Source organism: Aethalodelphis obliquidens, unplaced genomic scaffold, assembly GCF_003676395.1.
Source record: "Aethalodelphis obliquidens isolate GAN/ISIS:26980383/991018 unplaced genomic scaffold, ASM367639v1 scaffold90, whole genome shotgun sequence".
NCBI classification, from domain to species: Eukaryota; Metazoa; Chordata; class Mammalia; order Artiodactyla; family Delphinidae; genus Aethalodelphis; species Aethalodelphis obliquidens.
The window spans coordinates 2372182-2393883 of record NW_020838034.1 but is presented as its reverse complement, the minus strand read 5'-3'; the positions used below and the strand labels follow the sequence as shown (position 1 = coordinate 2393883).

Here is a 21702-nt window from a genome sequence, read left to right as displayed (position 1 = left end):
CCCAGACATGCTCTTTTTCTCACTGACTTTTTTTTTTTGGCTGCGTTGGGTCTTTGTTGCTGCACACGGGCTTTCTTTAGTTGCATCGAGCGGGGAAGGGGCTACTCTTCCTTGCGGTGCATGGGCTTCTCATTGCGGTGGCTTCTCTTGCTGTGGAGCACGGGCTCTAGGCGCGTGGGCTTCAGTAGTTGTGGCACACGGGCTCTAGAGTGCAAGCTCAGTAGTTGTGGCGCATGGGCTTCATTGCTCCGCAGCATGTGGGATCGTCCCAGACCAGGGCTTGAACCCGTGTCTCCTACATTGGCAGGCAGATTCTCAACCACTGCGCCACCAGGGAAGCCCCTTCTCACTGACTTTTGACTGCAGGCTCAACTCCTCTGTCCCAGGGAATACAAACTTATATTTTATCATCACTATTTTCTTTTCAGAGGGGGAGCATAGTGTCACAGAAGTAGGGGTCTACAGCCAGGACCCTGGGTTCTCTGCCATCTACTAGCTGTGTGGTCTTGTCGAGTTAACTCTGAGTCCCCATTTCCAGGGGCAAAGGGGACAATATCCACCTGTCAAGACAGTATGAGGGTCCAATGAAATAGCGCAGAGATGCTTTGGAATTTATAAAGGGCCAGAGAAAGTTTGGTTCCTATAACTCATTTTCCCTGGTTGGGGCCCTTTCCCTCAGTCTGGGCTCCTCATTCCCCCAGATGATAGGCTCCCTCTCTGAGGCTCCTACTCCGCCTGACACGTCCCTTTGTCCACAGCAGTCCACGTTTTCTGGCTCCCAGTGGAATGTAAGGTCCCTGAGGACACTGAACACACTGTCTTGTCCATTTCCCTGTCCCTGAGCTGAGCATGGAGTGTGGCGCAGAGGGACATTAACTGCTTGTTTGCAAAGTCAGTCCTGCCCCTTTCCTGCTGCTCTCACTGGCTTCTATTCCCTCCTCCCCATCTGTCCTTGCCCCAGGTCCTGAGATGTCACCACCCTCAGACTGGGTCCATATCATCATGTCTCAGTATTCACGCTGAGTTCAGGGTGCAGCACGAAGAAGGTGCTCGCTAAGTGCTGGCTGCTTGAAGAAAGCTTGGAAGGAAATGCTCTCCTTCAGGCTCTGCTTCTCTGAGGGACTTATGGAGAGAGAGCCCTGCACTGGGTGGGCAATGCTCAGGTCAGAGCCTCTCCCCATCAGCCACCGCTGGGTGCCCAGATGTGCATCTGAAGCTCTGAGGGCCTTGTCGCATCTCCCTTAGAGCAGGGGCAAGGCTGGGAGGCGTGAGGATGCGGTGACTGAGCGACATTTGTGTGTGTGTGTCTGTCTGTCTGTCTGTCTGCCCCTCAGAACACACAGTGACACCCACCAACAAAGACAGACACCACAGCAGCCAGGGGTAGAAACAACTCGTGTATTGATTTGGGGAGGAGAGAAGGGGTGCAGATGGGAAATGGGAGGCAAGGGGCTCCTTAGTGTTTGCCAAAATCCACTGCCACACACCCTCCACCCTTCCTCATCTTCCTCCTCTGTGGTGGGGCCCCAGCAGGCTCTCCCCCATTCTAGTCAGCCTCCCTCTCCCTCCTCCCCTACACCCACCTGACCTCGATCTCCAGTGACTGGGCACAGCCCACCCCTGGCTCTGAAGCTGGGTGACGGCAGGCTCATTCTAACCTTTCTTCACCCTCCTTCTACCTCCCACCTCATTCCCATCTCTTGTCTAAATAACATACAGAAAAAGCAAGCGCAGCTGGTACCTGGGAGAATCAAGTCATCCCGGGGCTGGGGACAGGGGGGAACTGGGGGCGGGGCAGGCGGAGGAGCCTCAGCCAGGTGTAGTGGAACGATGGGGGATGGCCCAGGGGCCTGGCGGAGAAGACTCCACACCTGCCTCTCAGGCACCATGTCACAGGGTCCCCAGGATGGGGGCAGAAGGCAGGGCAGAAAAGCAGAAACTAGGCTCTGTAAAAAGCATCCCTTTCCCTTGGCTCCCTCTTTGGTTTTAAGGCAGATATGGAGTTCCCCAGAAGCAGGGGAAAAAAGGGGGGGATTGAGATAGATGCGCTTTTTGGGGGGGCTTATGTTTTTCCTTCAGTATAAAACCACTGTAGAAAATAACTTCTCTTAGAAAAAAACAAAAACATAGAAGAAAAAACAAAGGGGTATTTTTCTTTGGCTTCAAGCCCCTTCCCAGGAGGGGCAGGGCAGGGGTGGGCACGAGGTGAGGAGGAAGCAGGAGGCCTCCGCCCCCATCCCTGCCTGGCAGGTCCCAGATTACATGATGCTGCAGTTCTGGGGGCTCTAAGAGAGAAGAAAGAAGGGGAGACGTGTGAGCCGCAGCACCTGGCCCATACCCTCCCTCCCCTTACCCCCCGCCCCACCCCTGCCCTCCAATCTGGGGCTCAGACAGGAGGGGCAGGATGCGGGAGCGACCATCTAGGATCTTGGGCTTCGGGGAGGAGGCTCCCACTCCCCCGGGCTGCGGAAGAGAAGGCTCTCCCCCCACAGGGCCACCCTAACCCTCAGGGACCAGGGCCCCGCTGCCTGTGGGGGTGTAGAGGCAGAGGGACAACTCACCTGGGTTCGGAGTCTGGAGTTGCCCAGGAGGTAGGAGCGGGTGACCAGGCTGTCCCCGAAGCTGCCACCCCCACTGCCCCCCACACCGCGGTAGCTGCGAGTGACTGTGACACTGGAGGCGGAGGAGCCAGAGGAGATGGATCCGCCCACCTGGGCTCCTGAGCTGCTGGCAGACGCCTTGTCTGCAGGCTGCCCGCACGTCCCGCACAGCACGGTGCGCGAGCGCAGGTTGTACTCGGCGGGGTCCCCCGAGCTGCTGCCGTGGGAGCCCTGAGGAGGGAGACAAGGCTCAGGCCTGACGGCGAGTCTGAGACTGACTGCTCAGGCCCAACACCCAGGCTCCGCGCTCCTGCAGGTTCCCAGTTACCAGGTGGGAAGGTGGGGTTCTGCGCTCAAGTAACCTAACCTAACCTAACCTAACCTAACGGTGGGCGAGCGATAGGGCTTAGGGGGCCGGGGCTGGGAAGGGAGGACACGAAAGGGGGCAGGGTCATGAAGACTTGGGGACAGAAGACAGGGAATGGGAGTTGTGGCTTTGACTCTGTCCTAGCTACTCTGAGCTTAAGAGGGAAAGGAGAGAGAGTGAGCAAGCTTGTAGAGCAGCAGGCATGCAAAATTAATTGGGAAGCGGCGTGGGTGAGAGAGACCGTTCTCCCAGGAAAAATGGGGGAGATGAGAGGCCATGCAGGTGACAGGAATGGGGAGGAGACAAGAAAGGAGATGCATGCAACAGAAATTGGGGGAGAGAGGCAGGGCTGGGTGCCCCACATCTGTCCTCCCATCCCTGTCCCAGGAGACAAATCCAGACCCTTGTCCACTGCTCCCATGGGAAGACTCCATGGCATCAGAAAGTTCCACTCCCTTCCTTACCAGAGTAGGGAACCCAGACACCTGGGTTCCCTGTTCAAGGTATAGGGAGGAGAGAGAAGAAAAGCCAGGGCAGCAAGTGAAGTTCCAAAACATTCTTTAATGAAAAGATTTTTGGGGCACGGGAAGGCCAGGGAGAGGCTGTCCCTAGGCCTGGCTGGGTGCCCCAGCGTGGGCTTGGCCTCAGCGGCGGCTGCCACTCACGTGGTGGTGATGGAGCAGGTCATCTCCATCCTCATCCTCGTCATCCTCAACCATAGTCACTGAGCGCACCAGCTTGCGCATGGCCACCTCCTGCCGGGGATACGAGAGCCCCAGGGGTCAGGGCTCAGGGCCAGGGGAGGAGTGTGCAGCATACCCAACCCAGTGACCACCTAAGAACCTTCGAGTGGCCTGCCCTTTGTCCAACCTGCTGCTTACTCTGTCCTCTGTGGTACTGGAGCTAAGGAAATTGTTTCTACCCCAGGGTGACACTGTCAAACTCTCTGGGTAGGAGCATGGTCTGCCTTAACAATCCTCACTGTCTAACCTCCACCCCTCCTGCTGCTGGGGGAGGCAGCTTTGGGTCTGTACACTGGTTAGAGAGTTTGGGGCCTGGGACTGCACAGGAGAGCTGGGAGGAAGTGGCCCTGAATTGGCCCCTTTGGGTTGGGGGCAGCTGGCTCCTACTTTGGCCGTCAGGGGAACTTTGTCCAGTAAGAGGCCAGCCTGCGGCATACTCACTTCCCCAGTGGAGTTGATGAGAGCCGTACGCAGGCTGTTTCCACAGCCCCAGGTGTTCTGTGCCTTCCACACCAAGTCGGTAGGGGGGCTATGGGTGGCCCCAGCTCCTGCAGCCCAGATCTGGGGGAGGGAGAATTAGAGAAGGGTGCTCACTCCAGCACTCCCATCCTCAGGCCAACCCATCCCCACCCGAGGCCACCCCAGAGTCCCAAACACCCTGCCACTCACCGTCACCACCTGACCAGCCTTCAGAGTGAACTTTGGCGGGAAGCGGTAGGTCAGTAGGGGATCATCTCCATTCTGGCGCTTGATCTGCCAGTTGCCCATGGACTGGTCCTGCCGGGGAGAGAAGGGGAAGGTTGGGGGAGGCTCGTTCAGGCTCTTGGGTCTATCTCACTCTATTCTGCCCCTCGCTGCCTTCCCCCTCAAGGATAAATAATAGCCACATCTATGGGCTCTTATGCTGTGCCAAACACACTCAGTACTTTCATTTTCCCAAGAATTCAAAGGGTTAGGGACTATTATTATGCCCATTTTACAGATGAGGAAACCGATGCTCTGAGAGGTTAAATAAATTGCCGAAGGTCTCACTGCCACCGATGAGTCCCGGAGCCAGGACTGGAACCAGAGTGTGGAGGAGATATCCACACTGCCCTGGTCTGCCTCTGATGGGAGGAACAGCCCTCCCCACAAACTCCATCCCTTCACTTTCCAGGTTTTCTCCCTAACCCGGATGCATTCTCTTAGACCCAACCTGGGGGACTACCTCATTTGACTTGTTGCGCAGGCGTACGAACTTGCCCTCCTCATCCACCTCCTCCACGGCCACGCGCCCGCTGGTGCGAGCGTGCTGGGAGAAGCTGCTGCGGCTCTCCGTGGACTCCAGCTTGCGCTTTTTGGTGATGCTGCCCCCACTCTGTGTCTGGGACGAGTGGGAGGAGGCCCGGCCGCGGCTGCGCTGCGAGGTGGGGCTGGGGGACAGGCGTAGCCTGCGGAGGGGGAGACAGGGTGGGGGGCCTAGTCAAGGCCGGTGGCAGGCCGGAGGCGGCCGCTAGCACCTCCCCAACTCCCGCACAGCCCACCTCTCCTCCTCGCCCTCCAGGAGCTTGCGGTAGGCGTGGATCTCCATGTCCAGGGCCAGCTTGATGTCCAGCAGCTCCTGGTACTCGTCCAGCTGCTGTTGCATCCTTGCCCGCATTTCCGCCATCTCCCGCTCCTTGTCTGCCAGCAGCCGCCGGCTGGTGTCCCGCTCACGGGCCAGCGAGTCCTCCAGGTCCCTCAGCTTTGCTTCCTTGGCTGCCAGCTGGGTGACGGGGGGCAGGGGTCTGATGAGCTCCCAAGGGCCCCAAGTATGGAGATGCAAGGGGCAGGGGACACCCAGTTATCCTCCCCAGGATCTCCAGGCTCCCATCAGAGCCTTTTATGGCTCTAATGTGGCCTCGGCTGGCTGGTGCCGACTGGGGAGGCCTTCTCAATATCCAACTGAAATCTCTTAATCTGAGGCTAGAACCTATTTCCTCTGCCACAAGTGGCACAGCCAGCTAGAAGAATATTGATGCTTTTAACACCTCACACTGGGTCTCCTGGCAGATCTATGAGTTAGGGAGGATAAGAATGATCTCCATATTCAAATGGGAAAACCAAGGCTCTGAGAAGCAAGGTCTTACAGGCGAGATAAGAGGTAGTCCTGGAACAGCAAACTGGTCATCTGACTCCAAATCCTAGGCTTCTTACTCAGCCTGTGGTCCTGGGGGCATGTTCTGTCCACTACCCTCCCCTCCTCAGGACTTCCACTTGACATCCTGACATCCTGCCCAGACTATTGGCTGATGGGGGAGGGGCGGGGTGGGGGCATCACCTGCTTCTGGAGCTGGCTGAGCTGGGCGGAGAGGCTGTCGATGCGGACGCGGGACTGCTGCAGCTCCTCGTGGGCAGCCCCCATCAGGTTGCTGTTTCTCTCGGCTGACTGCCTGGCATTATCCAGCTGGAGGGGAGGACACAGGGTTAGGGCTGCAGCGACCAAAGGCAGGAGGGACCTGAGAAGGGCATCACTGCTGCAGCGTCAGGGGCCGGGTACCCTGAGCTCCTGACACCGTCCTCCCGATCTCCCACAGGACATCTCAGGGTGGGCGGGTGGAGGGCTGCTGGGGGCAGAGGCAGCAAGGGAGCCACGGGATAATGAGCACCTTGGCAGAATAGGTCTTCTCCAGTTCCTTCTTGTACTGTTCCACCTGGTCCTCGTGCTGGGCCCGCAGCTCCTGCAGGGCATCCGCCAGCCGGCTCTCAAACTCACGCTGCTTCCCATTATCAATCTCCACCAGTCGCGTCTCATGGCGGCGCTTGGTCTCACGAAGCTCCTGGAAGGGTTGGACCCAGAAACCAAAATCAGAACTAGTCCTTCAAGGATGAAACCCAAGTTCCCGGCCCAGCCCTAACCCTGAATGGAGTCACTGTAAAGCCCCACTTTAACCTGGGGGCTGGCCAACCCCCAACTCCCCATCCACTAGTACAAGGGAATCAGGCAGGGAGCTCTGCACACAGCTGATCCCCCAGCCCCAGCTCTGACGTCTGTCACCACCCAGCCCTGGTCCTCCGGTCTGCAGGGCACAGTTCCCACCTCGCTGTAGATGTTCTTCTGGAAGTCCAGCTCCTCCTTCAGGGTCTGCAGCCTGTTCTCAGCATCGACCCGCCGCAGCATCTCATCCTGAAGTTGCTTCTTGGCCTCACTCAGGGCTGCCTCGAGCTGAGAGGAAGGGGGCAGAGGTCAGGGAGAGGGATCATAGGACATCAGAGCTGGAAGGAAGCTGAGAAGTGGGCTGCATCCAGCACATCCCTTTATATGTGCAGAAACAGGTCTAGGGGAGTGAGAGCCTTGGATACCCATATTGGTAATAATATATTTATTCCCTCACAGTAATGACTCTGGGTAGGTACTGTGCTAAGAAAAAAAAAGACAGTGCCTCCTTTCTCTGGCACAACATAGCAATTGCTATAAAGGAAGTATGTCCAGAATACAGAAGGAATATGAGGGAAGGAACCGAAGTGTGCCTGGGGTGGTAGAGGGGGCTTCCGGGAAGGCCTCCAAGAGGCTGAGATCTGAAGGACAGGTGAGTGGGGCAGACAGGAACCAAGTGCAAAGGCACAGAGGGAAGAAGGATCTTCACTTCAGGATCTCCAGTCAGTACTGCTGAAGCCTGAAGGACAGGGCTCAGCGGGTAGAGTGACAGCAGAGGCGGCCAGACTGGAAGGCAGGGGTTTGATCATGGAGAGACGCGCCCTTATCTGCCACGAAACAATCCTCTGAAGCTCAAGTAGGGGTGCACCTGTCTTAGATCTTCATCTTAGAAAGCCCAAGCTGGGAAGTGAAGCTGGGAAGGGCTGGGGGCAGGACCTGGGAGGAGAATGGCCCAGCCTTGGTTTTTTTGTCAACATGCTGGCTTCTCCTGGTCTCTCCACGGTGTACCGTGGCGGCAGGGCCTGGGAGGGAAGACAGCCCAGGACAGAAGCTTGGTGACTGTCTCTAGTCCTGGTCCTGCTCTGAGCAGATGTGGCTGTGAGATTGGGAACAAGCCAGCTTCTTTGATTCTGTTCCTTAGCTTGTAACATGAGAGATTAGAGGCTAGAATACATAGCAAAGTGTTTTGAAAGTAAAGACCATCGTATACATGCTGAGCACTGAGAAATGCATCCATACGTGATCGACCATCAGCTCCCGATCAGGGCTCTGCGGACAGGCTACATCCTCTCCTGCCTCCCAGAGAGGTCATGGCTCTCTCTAGCAGGGTCACACCGGGAGGGATCCAGGGCCAGGCACAATTCATTGCAAAGTTAAATGGAAATGGCTTGTGGATTCTTTTAAATTCACCGTGCTAGACACCATGGGCAGCAAAGGAGGATGCAATATGGTCTGGATGGGTGCAACGAGGGTAGGACACAGGAATGGCTCTGATGCCACGTGACAGGTCAGACTGGGCACCTCCTGAGGGGGCCTGGGGTGGAAGAGTGAGTGTGCATTTGGCAGGGGAAGGGGGAGAGGTGTCAGGCGGCATCACGGGCGGGCCTCACCTTGGCCACTTGCCCCCGCAGGTCATGCAGCTCTCCCTCCAGCGTGCGTTTCTCACTGAGAGCAGTGCTCAGTGCGGCCTCCTTGGAGTTGAGCAGAGCCTCCAGGTCCTTGAGCCGGGCCTGGGCAGCCATCAAGTCTCCCTCCTTCTTGGTATTGCTAAAGAAGCCAGGGAAGAGTGGGTTTAAGAGGAGGAGTCTGTGTTCCTAGAGAGAGCCAGGTCCCCCAGGGAGAGAGAGAAGTCAGGTTCTGGGAGGTCAGCTGTGGGGCCTGGCTCTGCTATCCCTCAGACTGCCAGGGGAGGGCATCCTTGACTTTGGCTCGTTTGCATCTGCCTGCCTCTGGGGCTGGACTCCCACTTCCCCCAAGGTCCCCAAAACCCCCTTCCTGCTTCTCCACCCTTCCCATGACTCAGTACTCAGGAACGTGCCTGGGGCCAAGGGCAAAGCTCGATCCCGTGAGATGAATGCTTTTCCCTCTCTCCCCTCCCATTCCTTCCCAAAGAGACAGAGCCACCTTTGTCTCCTGCCCCTTCCCACAGAGGGCCTTAACCTTCTCCCCCGACTCCACCCACCTTCCATTCAGCCAAGCCTCCTTCCCTGCGGGTACCCAGACAGCCAGGCTCCTAGGCCTCGGGTCTGTGCGTCCCTAACACTTATCAGTTTGAGACCTAAAGGTGTCTGTCACCTCCCCTAGTCCCTTTTACACACCGGGAACTGCTGGGAGGGAAAGCCTGGTTAAAGCTCAGGGAGACCTGGGACGAGGACAGCCAGGCATGGTACTGACCCTTCCCTTTCTCGGACCCAGTCTGGGTCCCCTGATCTGGGCAGAGCACAGGGGTTCCAGCCTCCCACCCTCTGGGCCTCATCAGAGCCTGAGAATGCTGAGCCCGACACATCGACCACAGGCCTCAGCATCTGGCTCCAGATGTGACCCCCAGGCCTCCAGGTCCACCTGGGTTCCAGCCTTGAACCTCCCCACTCCTCAAACTGGGTAAAGCTTTAGCTAGAACCAACCAAACAGGGGTTGCCTCTGCCACCTCCCTTCCCTTTCTGGGCCGCGGATGACTTTTGCTGGAGAGTGACCTAGAGAAATAGAGGGATCCTATTTTCTTAAAGACCTCTGGGGAACCCAAGAACTTTTCAGTTGTAATGATCCCTTCAGCAATGCGTGGTGAGAGAAACCACTAGACCCAGGGAGTGGAAGGGAAGAGACAAGGGGCCAGGGCCCAGTTGCCATCTGCAACTCATCAGACTTCAAGCATGAACCCACCATGGCAGATGGAAAAAAGGAAAACCAAACGTGGGCAGGGGGAAAAAAATTCTATCCTGGAAAGGAGAAAAGTGGCCCTGCCAACATTTTTCTCCTGCCACCAAAGCCCTCAGCTCCAGCAGACCCAACAATTCACTGTGAAGCAGGATGGAGAAGCCTAGACTGGAGGCAGCTCTGGAGGGAGGGCCCGAGACTGAGACGGTGTTCTCCTGCCACCAGCTTAGATTTCAAACAGGAGCCACCTCCCCTCCAACTGGGCTCCACTGGGAGGGGGGACAGAGCAACACCCAGACAGGCAAGGGAAGGACCCGAAGACCTGGGGGAAGCACCCCCAGCCTGCACGCTTGCTCTGTCCAGGCCTCTGGCCACATCTCAGAACAAGCTGTTTAATGCAACAGTGTCTGTCTCCTGTGAAAAGAGGCCCTTCCAGATCTGGAGGATGTCTCCCCTCCTCCGTCTCAGCCAGAAAAGCTAAAAATAAAGTCAAAACCCAGCTCAGGTTTTGGCTGCCATCCGGCCCAGCCCCTGGCTGGGAGCATAGCCCCAACTTTCCATGACTTCAGAACTTTTCCGAAGCTGAGGCAGCTGCAGGGCGAGGAGGGAAAAAGAAGAAAAACCGCTGGTAAAGCGAAGCGACGCAGCAGACATAGATTCCGATCCCCTTGGGCTGACTCCAAGGTTGGCAGGGACTTCCCAGCCAAGAGGCCTCTCTACCCTGCAGGCTAACGGCTGCAGCTGGCCATCCTGGGAGGCTCTCAGAATTTAGAGAACTAGAAGGAGCTGAGCATACGTTCAGCTTAACCCCCTCCTTGTACAGATGAGGAAACTGAGGCACAGAGGAGGAAGGTGAGTGACCCAGTGTCAAGCACGGCAAGCAGCTATAGGGACTGGGCTGGGGGGGCGGGCGGTCACAGTCAATTCTGGCTGCTGATCAGGACTCCTCCCTCCTCCCCCTCCCCTCCCTCCTCCCCCTCCCCTCCCCGTCCCCCTCCCCCTAAGCCACAGGTCTAGAGAGAGCAGAGAAGCCAGCAGGAGAAAGAGGGCTCCCAGATCCAGCCAGCCCGAGCTGGGAGAAGCAGGAAGGAGCACCGTGATGCTTTCGGAAGGCATCTCAAGGGTGTCTCTTCCCTAGTCCCGCCTCCCTGGCCTCCTCAGACACCAGGAGAGGAACTGCAGAAGTTCTCCTTGGAAATACCTTTCCTGTGGCAGTGCAACGCAGCACTGACAGAGGAAAACAACGGAGCTGCACGGTCCCTGTCCTCGGGGGCTCACACAGCCTGACAACTGCAGGATTTTGTCCTTCAGTATAACCTCTTCAGTTCCTTCTGCTCCCAAAGGTGGGGTAGTAGTAATACTAATATTAATACTGATACTCAGACTAATACTAATAATCATATAATGACAGCAAACACACCTAATTGCATACAAGACACTGCTCTAAATATTATAATATTAACTCACTTAATCTCCACAGCTTCCCTACTGAGATAGGTGCTAATACTGCGTGAGTGAGGAAACAGGCACAGAGAGCTACGTCCAGGGTCCCTCCAGGGTCCTACAGCAAGTCGGGAGCAGAGCTGGAAATCACTGATGTACTGCTCCACCTCCCGTGCTCTAATGGCCTCCAGAGAAATTAAGGGGGCGATTTTCCTTCCCCTCCTGGAGGCTTTGATTAGCGCTTAAAAGACATGCGATGAAAGGACTAAGGCACACCCTGCAGGTGAGGGAAACCCCAAGCAAAGAGAGGCAAGCAAGGAAGAGCCTTTGTGGTTTTCTCAGCCGTGTTTGGGGAGCTCCCCTCTGTGGGGAAGCAGCCGCTGTCACCCATGGGCTCATGACTCAGACCTCAGGAGCTCTGTGGCCAGGGAGCCACAAGCACTCCCCAAGAGACCGCTGCGGGTGGCAGTACGGAAACCAGTGCCTCTCCAACCTCCTCCCCAGTCTTGCCTGACCACCAGGTCCAAATGCCATTTCTTCCCTAGCTGGGGTCTTCAGCCCTAGCAGGGACCCCAAGCAGACACTGGCCAGGCGTTCAGCCCCAGAGTGGTGCTGCTGCCCGTGCCTGAGTCCACTGGGGGTTGGCGGTGGGAAAGCCGGGCACATGCTGACTGCTGCCCCACAGCTAGGGCAGGGACGACTGGGCTGGCAGGGAGGACAGGGTGAGGCAGGCAAGGGGAGCTGGAAGGGTGGGAACCAGGGGCTCCACAGGTGACTCATCCTCAAGCACACAATACTCTGGCAGGGGTCGGGAAATCCTCTGGTGCTCACAGGGGAGACCCTGGCTTTACCCACGTCCTGCCCCAGGCCCGGTGCCATGCCAGTGGGTTGCCGGCTTCTCCCTCCCATCCGCCAGGCTCCTCCCACACAGGAGTGGCTCCATCCCAGCGGGCATTCATGAGGCAAGAAGGGCTGGGCATCCTGTTTCTAACTCTTCCCACGTCTGGCATATCTGATCGCAGAAGGAGGGACGAGTGGGGTGGGGGAGGGCAGGGGAGCAGAGAGGAAAAGAATAAGGTAGAAATGAGACCTGGGAGCTGGCGCGTGTGGCCCCAGGCTGGGGCTCTGTTACGCTGAGGCTGGCTGGTGGGATAGGGAAGCCAGGCTCCAGGGCCACTGCAGGCCAGGACTCTGGGGGCTGCCTGGGGGGGCGGGGGAGGGGAAGAAAGGCACGCAGCACGGGAAAGGGGCTGAGGTGGGCACTGGGCCAGGCGCTGACCCGCCCGCTGAGTCACCCTCCTCAGCCCAGCTCAGATGCCAGATATGGAAGCCAGGGCCGGCCGCAGGCCTGTTTGGGCCCGCTTGCCGGGAGCAACTTGCTAGGCCCCGAGGGAGAGGCCCCCATTTCCTCCGCTGAGCTGAGGAAGAGACAAGGGGAGCAACGACAACGGACTGGGGCTAAAAATAAGAAGTGGGAGGGGCAGGTGGCCAAGGGGGCGGTGGAGGAGCCGGACCAGCCCAGCCGGGCTCCCTCAGACCCGCCCCTGTCCACTCACTGGCCCCGCCCCAGCCTCACCGGCCCTCCGTGTTCCCCATCGCCGCGGGTCAGAGACGGGAGGAGGGGGAGGGGAGGCAGGCGCACAAAGGGCCCTGAGCCCCCGAGCGTCTCCTGCCTCACAGGAAAGGGAGACCCCTGTGGCTGGGCAGGGCAGAGCAGGGCTGGGGGCAGAGCAGGGCTGGGGGCAGAGCAGTGAGTCCCAGCCCTCCTGGCTTGGCGAGAGTTCTCCCCTCTCTTCCCAGGGGTCTAGACCTCTGCCCAGGCTGACTCCCTGCCAGGTGATGGGGCGTCTCCAACGGCCACCCCAAGCCGGCCGCACGTTCCTCCTTTTGTTCCAGCAACTCCCCCCACTGAAATGTATCCTTCCCTCCCTCCACCTATCCAAATCCACGCCCCCACCTCTGTTTGAGCCCCGCCTCAGCCCAGCGCCTCCAGATCCAGTCCCAGCCCTCTCTCCTCTTCCAAGTGCGTTCAGCTGTTGTTTTATCTGCTGGTTTATTCTCTTTCCAGTAATAAGTGTGTCTCCGGGCTTTTTCTGTATGTCCCCAAATGCCCTGAGACTAGGAGGAGCTCAAGGCTTCTAGGGGAACCTCTTCCTGGACCAACTCCTGCCCTTTTACAGATGGGGAAACCGAGGCCTGGAGAAGAGCAGCCTCAGACCCTAAAACCCTGCCCACCCAGTCACCTGAGGACACTCACAACAGATGGAGACAGACACAGAAAATGGCATGACACACACAGAGGGCGCAGAAAGTAGACAGAGACACCCAGGGAGAGAGCCTGGAAGACACTTCGACTTCTGCTCAATTGCTGGGAGCCACCCCAGTCTGAGAGTGATGATACAGAGACTTAGTGAAACAGCCCTCAAACATCAGCTACTCCCACAGCTGTGTGTGGAGCCATGAAGTTTGACGGTCCCCCACCCCCAAAAGTAACCACTGCTTGGGTTCTTGGCTGGTCTGTGGGTCTGCCATCACTTTCAGGTATGGGTAGGACGTGGATAGGCTGGGACATCTGGTTCCCCACTCTGGCATTCAAGGTACCAGCCCTTTCTGGAAAGGAGACCTTGAAGAGAGGAACTGAGAGGGGCAGGTGTTCCAGGGACTTAGAAGCCCCTTGAGCCTCCCCCAAACGCCACCCTGTGAAGTTCTGAATGTCTTGCACCTGGAAAGCACATGGTAGAGGTCGACCCCCAGTATGTGGGTGCATGGGCCTCCCCACACAGGCACATGCACCCACAGCAGGCACGGCTCTGCTTCCACACGCCTCCCTTGGGCGTGACACCTGCCACATATGCTCGGGGTCTGAGGGTCCTCAGATCCCCTTCCAGAGCCACCAGGCTCCCAGCTGTCTTCGCCCCAGACAAAGACAGGTCTAATTCCAAGCAGAGGGAGGGTTGGGATGGGGGAACTGGTGCTGAGAGGGGGACAGGAGGCCTGTTGACACGTTCAGACGCAACTCCAGCAGAGGCGCTGGGACTGGCAGGGGGCCAGGCCTGAGTCACAGCTGCTGGGTGTATCAACGTGGCATTGTGCAGAGGCAGGAGAGGCCTGCGGCCAGAGGCCAGGGTGCTGGGGTCCTGGACAACAGGCAGCGGGCTTCCTGACCAACTGCTCCCTCCAGGTCCCATGCCAAACTCCACTTTCCTTCTTCCTGGCCTGTTTCTCCAGAAATTATTCCTGTGTTGTCATAAAAATGCAGGGCTGAGGCCTGGGAACAGACCAAAAGAAGTGGGGGCATGGAAGGGAGACGGAAGGCCTGGGAAGAGGTAGGATGTCCTGGGGGTGGGAGGGAGGGAGGCCACTGGCCGTAAGGTGGGACATTTAGGGGATCCCTGCAAGAAGGTGACTTAGCTGTCCCTTCTTAGGACGTATTAACCCTCCGACTGGTGGCTCATGGTTATTAACCCTGACAACAGCGGGAAGGGGGTGGGAGCCGCACCCCAAGATGGAGAGAGGTAGTGGGAGGAGGGCCGAGGAGTTCTGGTACCACTGCATTCCAACTCCAGCCTGGGAAGATGCAATGCTCTCTCCCAGCCAGCAGAGGGTGGCAGCGTTGGAGCTTCAGGAGAAGGAAGGGGGTGCCTTGGCAATCCCAAACAGCCCCCTCTCAACTGCCCAGGTCTGAGACCCTTGAAATTAAGGGTCTCTAACTCCCCTGAGCCAGTCCCTAAAGGGACTCCTGTGTTCTGCTCCCCTCCATCTGTCCCTCATGTGATTCAGGCCCTCATCCCTCTTGCTGCCACTCAACAAGAACACCCATCGTAGTTTTCAATAAAAGGCCATCCCTCTGCCTTTTCTTCTCTGACTGGACAAGTTCAGGGTCTCCCGTCCACTCTCTACTCTGCCCTCTACCGTGACTCAGCTCGTCTGCTGGGCCTGGGATTCCAGCCAGAATTATTCCTGGTTTCGACAGGCAGGATTCAAGCTTCCTCTCCCACAAACGGGCAGGGGGAGCTCCTGTCCCCCCACCCTGCCCCGCCTCCTTCCCAAACTGTCCCCTTCCTTGAGAGATTGTTAAGGGCCAAGACCTCCTCACAGCCCAGCCTCAGGTTGCGGGTGCAGGAAGGAGAGAAGGGGGGCAGTTCAAGGTCACCCCTGCACCTCCCTCTTATTCCGGGTTCATGCTGTCTAATCCTGGCCAGCACTAAGGTAACAGTCCTGCCTGCCCCAGAGCCTCCCTTCTTCCCCAACACAGATCCATGGGACTCTCCCTCTCCTGCATGATACAGCCTACATGACATGTCCTGAAGGGAGACGCATTAAAAACGTAGTGTCCTTTCCTACTAGCAGTAAAAACAAAGCATAAGCCAAGGATATGATGCCATAACAGTTAACCGTTTCTCACAAACTTTCTCTGAGAAAGAGAGGAGGGTGTTAGTACTTTTAATTCCAAGCTTGTGGGAAATATTTCTATTGTGAATAGCATTGGTTATTAATTATATTCGATTTTCATACTTATAGCGTGGTATTTTAGAGGACTGTTTTCTCACTTTGTGGGTCATTGTACGACTCTGGAACCAGAGGGATCTCTGGAGACCTTCTGCCCTAACCCCTTTCTTTTATAGCTAGGGAAATCCAGAGATGGGGGGTGATTTGCTCAAGGTCACACAGCAATTTAGCAGCAGGGCCAAGCCTAGAACTAAGGACACCAAGGGCCAGGGCTGTTTCCGCTACCTCCTGCTACCTGTCATTTTGTTGGTGGACCACCTTGCCTCTTGTTAAGCAGTAGGAGATGCTGCAACCTTCCCCAAAGAACCTCTTTCCTGCTGTCTCCAAGAATATTCGAGCTTGGCCTGTGTCATCTTCTGTACACAGGGTGGGGCTCAGGGAGGTGAGAATGGAATGAACTGCCCTGGGCCTCTGAGCCAGACCTGGTCTTGCCTGCTGCAGCTGCTAGAGGTAGTCAGGGGCTGAGGAGGAGGGAGGCAAGGGAGGGGAGCAGAGGGCACAGTTGGTAGGTAAAGGCATCTCCTACCAGTTGTCCCCACAGCTGTCCCTGCCTTCAGCCCTGACACTGAGCTACTGAATCACTGGGGGTGGGACTGGGAGTGGGGACAATGGGCACATCCCATGCAAGAGTAAGTCTCAGATTCCTGGAGGCCAGGGGATGTGCCGGCCGGGGGGCATCAATCGTGGGAAGGCAATCAGGGGCCCTGGCAGGAATTACTGTCTTTCTTGTTTCTCTTGGGCTCCTTAAGTACTTACTGCTCAGCCCCCAGGGTTAGCTGTACCTTCTTCTTTCCGTTTGAATAAGAATGTGGACTTCAGGGTGTGGGGTGGGGGAAGAGATGACACCAGGAGCTCCCTCAGGTGAGGACTGGGGCCCAGGTACCCTCGAAAGGCCTCCATCCCTGTTATCCTTATGTATCTGCCAAAGGGCACGGCCTCCTGCAGATCCAGGTAGACAGACAATTCCCATGACAAGTCCCAAGACAGTCTCAAGACAGGAATCACCAGCCTCCCTGAGCTCTGTCCCATGATCCATGGCCTGGCAGGGTCCTGGGTCTTTCCAGGTATGGGATGTGGCAAAGGCTATTGATCAAGTGTTAACAGGCCCTGCGGAACAGCAGAACATGAAGACAACACTGGTCCCAGAGCAGAATCTCCAGACTGCAGGAGTGCACCTCAGTCATTCCAACCCGCCTTCCAGATCCTCCAGCCTGTCCCCTAAGCTAGAGAAGTACGGTTTAATGGTACGAGCACATAACTAAGAAGCAGAAGGCCTGTGCTCAAGTCCTGACCTGTCACTCCCCTGCTGTGTGACATGGCACAAGCCTCTACACCTCTCTGGCTTTTGCTTTTCTTATCCTGATGAGAGCTTGGATGAACCTGGGCCTGGCAGGTCCCTGCCTATCCCAACCAGGGCCACAAAAGGTGGGCAATTCAGGAAGTCGTTGAGCACCCAGGCCTTGTCTGGGGAGGAAGAGACGCTTCTGCTTTGTGGGGCTGGGATCTCCCCACTTCTGACTCAGCCTTCCTCCACCAGTTCCGCACGGGAAGACACAGACCCTGGCACCATCCCGCAGCCCAAGCCCATAACTCTAGACCTCAACTCTAGAACTACTTGTGCATACTGCCTGTCAGGAGTCCCGGTTTCAGATCACCACCAGAACCTTAGGAAGGAGGTAGAAAAGGATCCCAGGATGCAGTGGGGAGCGGGGAGCAGAAGATGCAGACATTCGGGCCCCCATCCCTCCCTTTAAGACATCTGCTGTCTCCACCCTGTCTCTTGCTGCCTTTTGTAAAGCCACAAGGGTGGGAGAGAGGGGGGCAGCATCTGAGTCATCCACCCAGCTGTCCTGCTTGGGGTGGGGCCTAGTTCCAAGCCTGGACCCCAGGCAGGCCTTTCCTGATCTTTTAACCTCCTCATTCTTCCCGCACTTAGGTGTCCAAATCCCTGGGGCTCCAGAATTGAGAGGATGTGTGTATGTGTTTGTGGGTGGGGGTAGTGTTTCTGCTTGCAGCCTGTAACCCAGCCTGATGAGAGGGTGCCCCAAACCCCTGGGTGTGGTCAAGGTACCCAGGCTGGGCCAGGAATCCCCACGAGATCTTACAGACAGCTCTGCATCCCAACCCAAAGCCTGGCCCTGAACTCTGAGCTCTAACTAAACATTAAACCAGGCAACACCTTCTCCCTAGGCTTTAGTGGGAGGAGTTAGGACAATGCCTTTCTTCCTCTCCCAAATTCTTCATTCTACTCCACACCTCACCCTGAGCACGGCAGACGCAAAAGGGAGCAACAAATCGTTGCTCCTCCCACGGGGGACATAGAACAGGACAGAAACCCCAACCTGAGCCCTCTTTGTCTCCACCCTGCCTCTCATCAGCCTAGGATCCAGGTGTGCAAACCCGCCCCCCCTTTTCCGGAAGTCCAGCCTCCCCAGCCAGGATGAGTGGGGGAGAGGAGAGGCAGGTGGCTAAATATGACAGGCACACACACCACCCCCGGCCCTGCCCCACATGCGCGCACACCCGCCTGGTGTCCCAGGCCCGACAGCTGCACCAGGAGGCAGAGGAGGCAGACTGGCGTGGCTGGGTTAGCGAGAGACCATAGACTCCACTTGTTCTGTTCCCTGATCAATGCCTTCCCCAGAAAAAGATCTGCTAACAATGCCCTTCACAGGGATCTGCAAGGTAGTAGTTTGGTAGTTGCGTGGACTAGTTTAGAACACTAATTCTCTGGGACTCCCCTTAGCTTGCCTCCTGTCTGTCCTGCTAACTAAGTTACTCCTATCGCTAGTGGACAGTGACAGGAGTGATCCCTTTCAACAGAAATAAAGTCACCCTGAGTTCCCTGGTGGCCTTGTGGTTAGGATTCTGGGCTTTCACTGCCATGGCCCGGGTTCGATCCCTGGTCTGGCCGGAGAACTGAGATCCCCACAAGCCACAGCCAGAGTGGGGGGCGGCAGGCAAGTCACCCTGCCTCTCCACACAATTTCAATTTCCATCTAATCTTCAGAAGGGGATGATGGCTCTGCCACACCCACCATGCCTGGGGCTAGGGGCTCACGAAGGGGTATAAAGAGCACAGAATACACAGAGGTTCTGAGAAGAGCGTGAGTCTGGAGAAGATGATGCCAAGGGAAAGAAGGAAAGTCAAACCATACCCCACCCCAACCAGGGACCTCCAAGCACCTTTAGTGCTCTTTGGCTGAGGTCTTCGTAGAAAACAAATTCTTGGGGAGCTGAAGATGGCCTAAACTTCCCAGCTCCAAAGGCCTTTTTAGAAAAGAGGGAGGAGCCAAGTAGGGTGCGGTAGAATGGGGCAGGGATGGGTAAGGTAGGAGTGGCCTGAAGCTTCCAACGGCTGAATTTCAAAAATGTCACTATATTCTGGTAGTTGAACAAGGCAAAGAACAACAACAAAAAGTCAGCGGCTGAGAGGACTGGGCCAGAGCAAAGGCTGCTCAGCTTGGCTGGGAAAATGAAAGCGGCTCACCCCAAGGAGGGAGGCAGGGAGCGACAAGCCCCCAACCCTCGAAGACTACAGGCAGAGGGTGAGGGTGGGATGGGGGAAGGTGGGGAAGGGGGGAGGCAGACCTGGGCATAGCACAACTTCCTGAGCTGGGAGCCTCTGCCCTCTGTCTCCCTCCCTCCCTTGCATTCCTGGGCCAAGCAGGCCAAGGGCTGTGAAAGCTGTGGGGAAGCCGCTCTCCTGGAGCTCTTTGGTGGGCCTGTCAGAGTCCAGGGAAGGTCTCAGACAGGTAGGGAGTGAAGGAGAGCTTCCCAACTCTTAGAGAGAACCCGGGTAAGGGTCGTGCTGAGGGGGCCATCACCATGCCCCTGCAGGGGAAAAAGGGGGTCACCCTGCTTTGGTGGCCTCTCTCCAGCACCACTGGACATCTGCCAGCTTGGGAACCCTGTCTTAGTGGGTGTCATGTGTTCAGAGCCAGGCTGGGCAAAGTTGGCACAGTGCCAAGCCTGCCAAGAAAGTTCTAACAGGAGCCTTTCACCCACTCCAAAGTGTCCTGGGTGCCCAGATTTCTTAAACCTGGCGGAGCCAGTTCCGCTTTGCCCAAGACTCTCCCCCAGGCCCCAAATGACTGGCAAATCCCACCCTGACAGAATGTGGACCTGCCACCAGCCCCTACTTGGCCCTGCTGCCCGCGCCGTTACCTTATATATTCCACCCTCTCCCAGAGACCCCTCCCTTCTCTGTCCTGTCTTGACAATTTCCCTTGGCACTGCCAGTCACCCGCTGGGGGCGGTTCCGGTGAGGGAGGAGACTATAACGCAAAGTTATCAGCCGTCTGGAGCTCGGCAAGGGCGACAGTCCGCTCGCCCTCTCTGCGCCTCTCCCGGCCCCACGCCGCCACCTGGGCGCACTCACCGTGCCTTGAGGTCCTTGAACTCCTCGCGCACTTTGCTCAGCTCCAGCTGCAGGCGGGCGCGCTCCTTGGCCACCGAGTCGAGGGTCTTGCGGGCATCCCCGAGCTCTGCCTCGTAGGCGGCCTTGATGCCGGACACCTCGCGGCTGACCACCTCCTCGGACTCGGTGATGCGAAGGCGCAGACCTGCGTTCTCCGTCTCCAGCGAGCGCACACGGTCGATGTAGACCGCCAAGCGGTCATTGAGCTCCTGCAGGTCCTCCTTCTCCTGCAGCCGGGTGATGCGGGTGGGCGACAGCGGGGTGGAGCTGCCCTGCGCCCCACCGCGGGTGGCGCGCCGCTGGGACGGGGTCTCCATGGCCGGCAGGGTGGCAACGCTGCCCGCGGGGCAGACGTCCCGGTAAGGGCAAGCGGCTCGGGCCGAAGGACAGAGACTGCTCGGGGTGGGAGCTCGCCGGCCGGCTGGCTGGCTCTCGTCTGGCTCCTGGCAGGCGTGGGGATCTGGGCCGGGCGCTGTCGGACCTCGGGATCTGGGTTGGCCGGTATGGATGCGGCGCTCCCGCGAACACTCTGAGTCACCGGCGCCCGAGCAAAGGCTCTAATAGGTCTAGGGAATTGGAGGAGGGGCCACTGCTCTTAAAGGGGCCGTCGCATACCCACGGGGGGTTGAGGGGGCGGGAGGGGTGAGGAGGGGAGAGGACCACCCGGCGGTGGTGGCGGAGTAGGGCTCCACCCTCTCTCGCGCACCCCCTGCGTGCCCGAGGCTTAGCTGAAGCTCGCGTCTAGGTCCCTGCCTGCTCAGCGCTCCAAGCTGCAAGCTTGCCACCACTGCCTCAGGCCTTCGGGGGTAGAGGGCAGAGCCAAGGGGTGAGGGTGGGTGGGCAAAGGGCGGGGGACAGAGGGAAAGTGGGTGTAAAGCAAGGGAGGGTGCCAGGCAGGCAGATAAAGTAGGGGGAGGGCTAAGGCTGGTGCCCATCAGGGTGACTCACTCTTCTTCCACCACTGGCTCCCCCTTTCCTCCCCATAGTGATAGTGAGTCACCCCTACCCCGCCCGCCCCCCTACATGTGGGCAGTCCATTCAAAGTTGCATCTCAGGATGCCAGGGTGAGGTGGGGAAGAATGCCTGGGTTCCCTGGCGTGGTTGGAGGGAGGGCTGCAGCAAAGTTCTGGATCCTGAGTGCCTTTTACACCCTCAAACTTGGGGTGGGGACCAGGAGTTTGGAGTCGCTCTTTTCCTATCTTCTGCCCCAATTTAATCTGCCTTCAAAACCAACCATTGGGTCTTAGACCCAAGGAACAAGCCACAGGCCCCAGAGAAGGCCAAGAATTGGACCCAGGCACTGCCCATCTCCTGCCCCTTTCCTTTGGATTCAAGCAATTGGAAAAAAAGCCTGCCTTGGGTTCCTCCCCCTTCAGTCCCTTTCTACTCCTCACCCTACCCCACCAACTCCAGGACTGTACTTATTTTTTTTTCCAGGACTGTACTTATTTTAATGGATAATTTAAAACAGATACCAGAGCTGTGCATGCATTCATCACATTGCCAGGACACCAGGTCCCAGATTTTTGTGGTTCCCAGAGGGGCCTGAAAGGGGGAGCAGGGCTGGGGGCTGGACAGCCAATGTTGGGTCTCTATCCCGGTTTCAGCCAGAGAAGGGGTGGTGGGAGGTAGGGACAGCAAAGACTCCCACAACCTTGCTGGCTGCAGGGCCAGCACTGCACTTATCTCTACACTCCTCTCTGGCCAGGTCTGCTTTGCCACTGGCTCTGGGGAGGGGCCAGGCCTTCTCACAAAACAGGATCACCCAAGTCCCCAGGCTTCCCCACCCCAGGCTCTGGGACTTCCATTCCCCAGGACTCCCCAAAGACCCCTTTAATCAGCCTTCTACT

General features: G+C 57.5%; 1 protein-coding gene across 1 annotated transcript; it reads right to left on the bottom strand.

The window, feature by feature from the left end:
* Positions 1-2060: 2060 nt before the first annotated feature.
* On the bottom strand, positions 2061-20442 carry LMNA (lamin A/C). The gene is made up of 12 exons (XM_027095400.1): positions 19814-20442; positions 8217-8373; positions 6769-6894; positions 6338-6508; positions 6010-6135; positions 5234-5454; positions 4918-5140; positions 4380-4487; positions 4152-4271; positions 3633-3722; positions 2562-2831; positions 2061-2285 (listed from the first exon to the last, which is right to left on the bottom strand). Exons 1-12 carry the CDS (start codon positions 20167-20169, stop codon positions 2259-2261), a joined length of 1995 nt encoding a protein of 664 aa, XP_026951201.1. The 5' UTR covers positions 20170-20442; the 3' UTR covers positions 2061-2258.
* Positions 20443-21702: the final 1260 nt, after the last annotated feature.